Source organism: Sinocyclocheilus grahami, unplaced genomic scaffold (assembly GCF_001515645.1).
Source record: "Sinocyclocheilus grahami isolate Dianchi unplaced genomic scaffold, SAMN03320097.WGS_v1.1 scaffold244.1, whole genome shotgun sequence".
NCBI classification, from domain to species: domain Eukaryota; kingdom Metazoa; phylum Chordata; class Actinopteri; order Cypriniformes; family Cyprinidae; genus Sinocyclocheilus; species Sinocyclocheilus grahami.
Genome location: NW_015505423.1, coordinates 1,276,357 through 1,285,691, shown reverse-complemented (window position 1 = coordinate 1,285,691; position 9,335 = coordinate 1,276,357). Strand labels below are relative to the sequence as shown.

Genomic DNA, 9,335 nt, shown 5'->3' with positions numbered 1-9,335 from the left:
CTGACACCCGATACATTTACGACCTCCTGGAATTTAGGTGAAGAAAATCGCTTCCTTGCCCATAAGGAAAATCCACAAGGGAAGGACTTTTCTTTGCTAATTAATTAATAGGAAATCCTTTCTTTGAATGAACACACATGATCCTTCAGGCCATTGGGTATATTATTGTCATCGTGTATTTTGTCTTTGAAATTGTATACTGTTATGCAGGCTTATAATCGAAACACACTCCTGTCATCCTTTCACTATAACTAATCCTACCTTGTTTTAGTATCTATGAATTATCTTATGATCGAAACAAGCGTGTATATTATATGTTGGTACATAGGCAATATATATTCACAACTTAGCCCTTCTTGATCGCTTTTAAAAGTTAGATACTGACCCAACACCCCGAGAGCCCTCTCCTCATCCGTGTGGTTACAGCTTGATGTCTGGTTTTCGGCGTGAGCGCAGGTCCGGCATAAAGGGAACATGAACTTTCCACCGCATCTGTAAGGCAGGGCCAGGTGGAGTAATTTGTGCCGGGGGTACACGGTTGCCTTGATAAGTCCGTAATAATTTTCAATCGGTTAAAAATAGTTATAAATGATTTGAGGGTGGCCGATCGGATAGCTTTTCCTAGCTTGGAAGAAGGGGTATGAGCTGGTAAAATCAATGTAACTTATTTTCTCCCCTTCGGTCATTTTGTGATAGAGTTTATACGCATAAGGCTTCAGTCTCTTGGGAGCTGAATAAGCCGAATCAAAGCGACATTCATATCCATGGAATAAACAGCCATTGAATTCTAACCCGTACCTCGTCCCGTCCTGTTCGTAGTAACCGTCTAAAAAGTAACGGCCGATCTGCACTTTGCCGTGATTTAATGCGTGGTGAATGTTGACGTTTCGGGTCTTTTTCACATACTCGAGCCATTCGATCGACGCGTTAGAGCAGTGATCCTCAAATCTGGCTCGCGAGATCCACTTTCCTGCAGAGTTTAGCTCCAACCCTAATCAAACAAACCTAGCTGTGATCTACCTAGCATAAAGACTACATACAAAATGGCTACCTCATACAACAAGACTACAAATCAAAATGGATGCATACATAAAGACTACATACAAGACGGCAGACTCATACTAAATGACTACCTGTTAGTAATTAACAAAGGTCCCTTTTTAGTTTCTCTTTGCCACCTTGAATATTTCTCAGTCCCTCAAAAGTGTATACGGCCGGGAAGCAAGAAAACACACATCAAATTGTATTCTCAATACTTCAACTTTATTCATAGATACAAAGATATTATATAGGCATATGTCGAGGGGAGTTTCAACCCTTTAACCAATGAGGATATAGATGACATACATATAGGATGTTGGCAAGAATGTGTGTCATACAAAATGGCCACATGTACAAGAAAATATGGACATATTAGGAATAAACTTGGCGAAGGATGCTGAACTATCTTCATAGTTCATCACGAACCCCATTACCTTGGAGTCCTAGCTATCGTGTCCTCATTTGAACATTTGAACCAAGAAAAGCTAATGCATACATGTGCGCATGCGTACCTCGAATATGAGTAAGAGATATTCAAACATAATACAAGAGAGAGAGATCAGATGGAGGAGGGGGAAATCAGAAGGAAGACAACAGTGCACTGTACAGGGAGGGCGAGCAGAGAGGGAGAGAAGAAAAGGAGGGGTGAAAACATCTGGAACCAATACAGACAGAGAGTCTTTTCTAACAGTTAAAAATATCATTTTATAACTACTTATTTTTCATTCTTGTTCTGTTCTGAATACCATTAAATTTCAAATATTTGTTGTAGAGTGAGGGGAACTAAATAGGCGGAGGGGTGAAAACATCTGGAACCAATACAGCCAGAGAGTCTTTTCTAAAAGTTAAAAATATCATTTTATAACTACTTATTTTTCATTCTTGTTCTGTTCTGAATACCGTTCAATTTAAAATATTTGTTGTAGAGTGAGGGGAACTAAATAGGCTGGTTATATTTACCAGTATTTTAATATACATATAAATTACATATATTAATGTAGCCTAATTGTTTGCAATTACAAGGTTAACGGGTGTTTTTGGAGTAAGATCAATTTCTCTTTAGCGAGATTACTTCCTCTTTTTAACCGGGTTTCGTTTCTCCGTGTCGTAAACTCTTGGGGCGAGGCTTTTAAACCTGGGTGTTTTTAGGGGCGTGATATTCAAATGACTATTGTTTTCTGGCGCCACATTTATCAACATACGATCATTCGTACGGTGAGATTGGCGGCATACGAATGTTTCATGAATCACACGTGAACTCTGTCGTAAGTTGATTTGTGCGCACAGATCTGCGCTCGTTTCTACGTTAGATTGATAAATGAGGCCCAATGCCTTTAAAATACAAATTTTGAAGGCAAATTAGTTCCATCTGGTGGGAGTAAAAAAAAGAAAAATATCTGAAATTCCGTGGTTTAGCCCCTAGATTCCTATAGAGCTCTATATAAAAGACTAATAAATTCTCTAGTTGTTTTTAGACATAAATAAAAAAAATTTAAGTTGTGGATTTGGATTTATATGTAGACATTCTCAATGACAACTGTTTGTAAAGGTTTAGATTTTTTGTTTGTTTAAAATGTTGGTTTGAAAGGTCAGTTTTTGCATTAATTTTACTACAGTCAAGCCTGAACACACACAAAAAAATTAATTTTATTGCACATAACATCAGAGTTCAACAAAAATGTAACAAATATGCACAGGAATGCTTTATCAGAGGTTAAAGGGGTCATATGATGCTGATAAAAAGAACATTATTTTGTGTATTTGGTGTAATGAAATGTGTTTATGGTTCAGGTTAAAAAAACAATATTTTCCACATACTGTACATTATTGTTTCTCCTCTATGCCCCGCCTTTCTGAAGCACGTCGATTTTTACAAAGCTCATCGGTCTGAAAAGCAAGGTGTGCTCTGATTGGCCAGCTATCCAGTGGGTTGTGATTGGCCGAATACCTCAAGCATGTGACGGAAATGTTACGCCCCTTACCATATTGTGATGCCCTGTCCGGCCGGAGCGACCAGACAAAAACATGAAAACCCATTATAAACGAGGCATTTGTTGCATCCAGTGGGGACATAATTACGGATTATAATGACTTAAACTGTCTTTTTACTAGTTGCGTTGCATCGCGCCGCATAAACATAAAACCATGTCTGCATTTGTGATCGGAGAAATGACAAACAACAAGTGCTACTCTACACTGCTCAAAAATTGCGTTTGAATCGTCAGTGGCAAATTCTTTAAATATAAAAAACATACTTACAGTCTGTGAGTCAGAACAACCGGCATTGTAGTCTACTCTACCAGGATCAGGAAACAGTCCTCCATAAAATGCGCTGTACACATCTGAATATGTGTGAGCAGAGGCGGGCGGCCTTGAGAACGGTGCGGCCGGCGGATTCGAGTTTAAAATGTCATTGCTTCATGATAATTGGTTAACTTAAGTGTTAATTAGCCTGTTACTGAATTGCATGACTGAAATATTAGCAGATGAAGTGGGATTTAGGGTAAAAACTGATGTAGGTGACTTGCAATATAGTCTAACACATTAAAAACCTATATCAATAGCCATAGTACTATAGACATTTGTAGTGAACTTTGCTTTGAATATGTAGATCATATATTAAAATAAAACTTTGAGCATGCATACAGTACATAAGTTTACAGTATGCAATTAATCCTTAGGTAGGGTGGACTGCAGAGTCAAGTGTCATGGAGGTAGGAAGACACAATGAGAGAGACACACCCTGATACAGATGCTGCCAGTTTCTTAATAATGTGGCTCTAATTAACTATTAATGAACTCTTAGGATAGGAGGAACTTGTGCCTGTGTCACACACACACACACACACACAGAGAGAGAGAGAGAGAGAGAGAGAGAGAGAGAGAGATCACACACACATGCACATGCAGCACATACTAGCAACACTTCAGCATACTTTAACTCACAAATAATTGTATATCAAAAAGGATTTACTGCTGCTACTATTTATAGTTTTTTCTATATATTCTATTCCCTTTTTTGCTATTATTACTTGTTTGTATTCATGTGTATTGAGAGCAGTCAGTGAGAAAATATTTTGCTGTAATGTTTAAGTCCTATACTGTGTTCATTAACTAGGATGTTGCTGGAATCAGTACAGCCGGAGACCCCTGGTCTTTCAACACCAGTGCTGTGAGGAAGGATGCTACGGTAGGCCAAGCAGAGACAGGGAGGAGTATGGCAGAGGTAGGTAAAACCAAACAGACAGACAGTGACAACAAAGAACAACATACTGTAGAGAATGACAGTAACAGCAGACAAATGGCATAAACAAACAGCACACAGACTCTACAACATCCTCCGATTCTTTTTCTTTTGTTTTTACTCTGTGTAAATTTGTTATAAACGTGTGCTCTTTAAAAATTAGTAAGTATTGTTTGCCAGACACATACATTAAATGTTTAAATATCTGTTACCTATATGGTACTGCTTATATTATTTCACCATCTGTACACACATGTAAGTAGTGAATGTGTGTGTCCGTGGGTGGGGCTGTGTCCGTGTGGTAATGTGGGCCGGTGTGGCTACAGTGCGAGGGCTGAATTTTTGTCCCAGTCCGCCCCTGTTACAGTCACACTAGTTCAAATATGTATGTCTGTGAGGGGTGGGGGGAGTGTGTCTGTTTTGCTCTCTTGATATTTTAGAGTGTCACCCCTTCATTGCCGTGCACTTTTTTCTGCATTGTGAATGATTTGTAAATTGTACACACAAAAAATTCTCTGTATTTTTGCGTATTTCCCATTCATTTCCATTGGCGGTCATTTTTGAGCGAACAACCGTGTGTCACTTTTTTAAATTACTTTTACAAACATTTAGCTTTTTCGAATCAAGTCCAAGATTTTATTTTATTTTATTTATTTATATTTTTGGTCACAGAGTGACTGCCAAAAAAGTCAGCAAGTTTAGTACCATTCCAATTAAGTAGCGATTTTTTTAAATTTAAAAAAAAAAATATTTCGGTCTAAAATGACCGAACAATAAAGGATTAAAGAACGCCACATGTAACTATATGAGAGCATTGTTAGTATATGACGTTATTTGTTTCATAAAAGCATAGCTCGTGCTAATTTTAACACATATTCTGCTTTTAATCATGTGTTTAATCATCAAAACTGTTTTCATTAGTTAAAATGAATGTGCTAAGTAACCTTTGTAAATAATTTAACTATGTTTTTTCTTGTTAAGATAAATTAAAGTATTGTTTAGCTAATGGTGTGTGGCTAGACGTATATTAGGAATTGTTAGTTTTATTAATTTCAGCAAAGAATTAAAGGGGAGATCCAAACATATCAATTGTATCATGTAGCCTACTCACCCTCGTGTTGTTCCAAACCTCCCCGAACGACGATCTTAAAGAATCATAGAAGTACTTCATACTGTATGTCATGTGCTGGTGGAATCTAATTTGTTCTATTTGAATCATTATTTGAATATGCACATATTTTAAGTTTAACAAATATTCAAACATGGCATCTCACGTGTCATGCCAGATTTGACATTAGTAATGCCAACGCTGTTTCTCAGGTGTCTTGTTAGTTTCCCTTGGTGGTCTATTGAGGAAAGACACCCATATAGGCTAAGTGTTGAGACAACCTTTTATATTTATATACAGTATATGTTTTTTTTCTTTTCTTTTTTTCTGGGGGTACTATTCCTTGATGGGAATACTTGAAGCACAAAAATTATAAATAAAATGCACTGTCTCTATGAAAACGCATTATGTGGAGTAGCCTACTCTTTTACATTTTTTTATTATTATTATTGAAACGGCAGTGTCAAGATTTTTTTCTTTTTAATTAAAAATAAAATAAAAAAATTTTCCAAATAAAAATGTAAAAAACAGAAATTTGGGCTAAATACTGTATTAATCTGTCTGAAGAGTTATTTTAATCGAGAATGCACCGTTGTCTCGATTTCCTGAATTTCAAATGATTTGTAATCCTCATACTCCCCCATGTGGTGGAAAGTCTCCCAGACTTTTCCTGGTTAATATAGGATAATTTAACCCTTTTGCAATATTTAGATATGTCTAACCATTTATCTTGCACCTTATAAAAAACAAGCTTGGCTGTTGTTTTTATGTGTATTTATATTTGCACACATGACATGTTCACAGTAATTATGTTCACAATCGCTGAATTGCTTCACTGTCAGAATTATAATTATTATTTTTTTTACAAAATCTGTCACTGGGGGGTAGGTCGACTTTATGAAAGGTACTAAACTGCACCATTTAGGTACTAATATGAAAATTTAACACACTCTTTAAGGATAAGTATGGTACAAAGGTGTACCTTTTGAAAAGGTACCACCCAATGACAGCTTTTGTACCTTTTTTTCTGAGAGTATGTGTACTTCTGCTTAAAATTATAAAAAAACCTATTATTAATACAAAACTAATATAAAACTGATAAAACATACATAAACAATTTGTATTATTTAAATCTACCTAGTTTTCACCTAAAAAAAAATAATAAAATAAAAAAAATATTTAAAAAAAATCATATCCGTGTGCATTAACATTCTAATGAAAGTGGTTGCAGTCAGTTTCCAAATGCAAGACTGTTTGGAAAAGTGGGACTGAAGACATTCAGGGGTCCTTGAAAAGTAATAATCTCTCAGAATGCGTGGAGATTTGTAAATGTTTGGGTTTATAATAATTGCTACAACCCCTGGTATTACAGTTATAAACGTATGTATCATTTTTACATTAGAGGTCACTAGTTCAAATTGGATTAGAGAAGATGCATCATTTGTTTCCTTAAACCAATAAAATGATGGTTTATTAAAGAAGTAAAAAGTGCTGACATTACAAAGTTAGTAGATACAGTACGCTTTAAGGGAAATATGCTGTCATTTCAGACAGTTTCATTCAGCAAAATGTCTCAGTGGGGGTTAATTTCTGCATCTCAGCTACTGCAGGCATCCTCCTCTTGTGTTCACCTCTACGACCCATCAGATAGAATATCTCTCCTAGATTTAAAGCTAAAGACACACATGCCACAATGAGCATGAAGACAATGAAGATGGACTTTTCAGTTGGGCGGGATGTAAAACAATGCAGGCCGACTGCAGGGCAAGGATCTACCTTACATTCTAGCTGTGTGGGCATCCAAAGGCCGATTAAATAGTACTGGGCCACAATGAACCCGACTTCAAACAAAATGGTCACAATGATACTCAACATATAGCAACCAAGCAGGCTCCCTTTGTAATAAATCTTCCCGTTGTCATCAGTGTATTTGGGCAGTTTTAGGCCACGTTTCTCTGCCTGGTTTTGTGAATGCAGCCTCAGTTTGTTTTCCTTGTGGATGATGTGCAGAACGTAGCAGAAGTAGACCAGATTTGGCATGGCCACAAAGATGATTTGGAGCACCCAGAATCGCATGTGGGAAATGGGGAAGATGTGGTCGTAGCACGCGTTCAAGCAACCAGGAGTTTTGATGTTGCAGACCATACTGGACTGTTCATCTCCCCAGACTTTATCCAGTCCAGCTCCAAGAACCATTATTCTGAAGATCAGCAGAACCGTCAGCCACACTTTCCCAATATTGGTTGAGTGAGACTGTACTTTGTCTAAAAGCTTGGAGAGGAATCCCCAGTCGCCCATGCTGACCTGGAAATGAGAAGAATTTTAAAGGAAACTACAACATGGGAGAAAAGGAATTACATATTAAGAATGATAAGAATTAATAAAATAGAAAAATAAATAATTAAATAAAATCACTCTAGCCATGAATATGGCCGTATAAATATGTATTTTCTCATCCTTAATATTTATGTAAATGTTTTAATTAATTTATAGTATTTTATTATATTTATAATATTTTATTATATTATTGCAATTTAAAATAAGTTTCCTATTATAATTTATTTTAAAATATTATTTATTCCTGTGATGCAATGAATTTTCAGCATCATTACTCCAGTCTTCAGTGTCACATGATCCTTCAGAAATCATTCTAATATGCTGATTTATTAGACATTTGAACGGCAGGGTGTATGTATGTAAGTGTGTGTGTGTAAATATATATATATATATATAAACATCTGTATATATCCATATATACTGATATAGATACTGTTTTTTTTTGTTAATTTGGCTGTTGCTTTTATTCTTACCAAATGTAACATTGAGGTAAGAATAAAAGCAAATGTATGGGTTTTACTAGTAATATACAGAAAAAATGGCACAACATCAGCATAAGTAAAATATTTGACATATATCAGCTATATGCAAATATATTGTTGTGTCATAAAAAAATAATTCCAATAATCAATAAACAAAATAGTTTAATTAATTCCATATCTAAGGTTAACCTACCTTTTATTTGATGGCAGGTCCAGTGAAACTTGTTCTTTATTTGTGTGCAGGTGAAAAGATGATATCAGAGCTTTCAGTCTTTCAAGTTCTGTTGAATTCAAAATGCTGAAGTTTTGTAATTTTTATAAGTGTAGCTTTCATTTAGTGTCCACCCACAAAAAAAAAAAATGAATTCTGCATTTCACTTCAGGTCAACGAGCACGTACTCACTCCCCGTCTAAAATCACACAAAGAGATCTACATCACACCAGCCTTTACATTGTCCAGCTATGACTCAAGATGTTGCAATACATGAAACCAACAAATGCTAAAAGTCACCTCCCACATGATCATGAGAAATGTGATGAAACAGTTGTTTCCATGGACAGTGCTTTTCAAAATCACAAAAACACACAAACACAATATTAAAGGGAAAGACAGTTTGCATTTTGCAAATTCGATTTGAAAAAATAACTTATGTCATCCAAAGCATTCAAGATGCAGTCCAACCCCATGATCATAACAATATGTTATGCTGGTTTTACTTTGTACAGTTATAGGTTTATACAATTAAAGTGTTTCAAAAATATTTTAATTTCATATTTTAATATTAAATTTGTACATAAATATTTAAATATATATTTTAATATAAAGGTCTGAGTGCCATACAAAAGCAAAATAAGTATTTGCATAAAAGCATCTGTCAAATGAATAAATTAAAATGCAACTGTCTACAGCGTAAACATGTTAACATGCGTGTCTGAACTTTGTCCAGTTATCACGTACAGTTACACCACAGCTATTTCTTACATTCTCCCCAGAAACCATAATTATGGGAGAAAATGGGAAAACTGGATTTTTTCTTGAGGTTCTATGAAGTGGTGTTGTACAGTGCAGATATGGTTGTTCCCACTCAATAAAAAAAAAAAAAAAACACCCACGCACACCCAC

At 35.7% G+C, this 9,335-nt stretch overlaps 1 protein-coding gene across 1 annotated transcript; it reads right to left on the bottom strand.

Annotated features, from left to right (window-relative positions):
• Positions 1-6,888: 6,888 nt before the first annotated feature.
• On the bottom strand, positions 6,889-8,611 carry gja12.2 (gap junction protein alpha 12.2). The gene is made up of 2 exons (XM_016289376.1): positions 8,406-8,611; positions 6,889-7,697 (listed from the first exon to the last, which is right to left on the bottom strand). The coding sequence occupies exon 2, from the start codon at positions 7,689-7,691 to the stop codon at positions 6,954-6,956; it is 738 nt and encodes a 245-aa protein (XP_016144862.1). The 5' UTR covers positions 7,692-7,697; positions 8,406-8,611; the 3' UTR covers positions 6,889-6,953.
• Between the last annotated feature and the right edge of the window lie 724 nt (positions 8,612-9,335).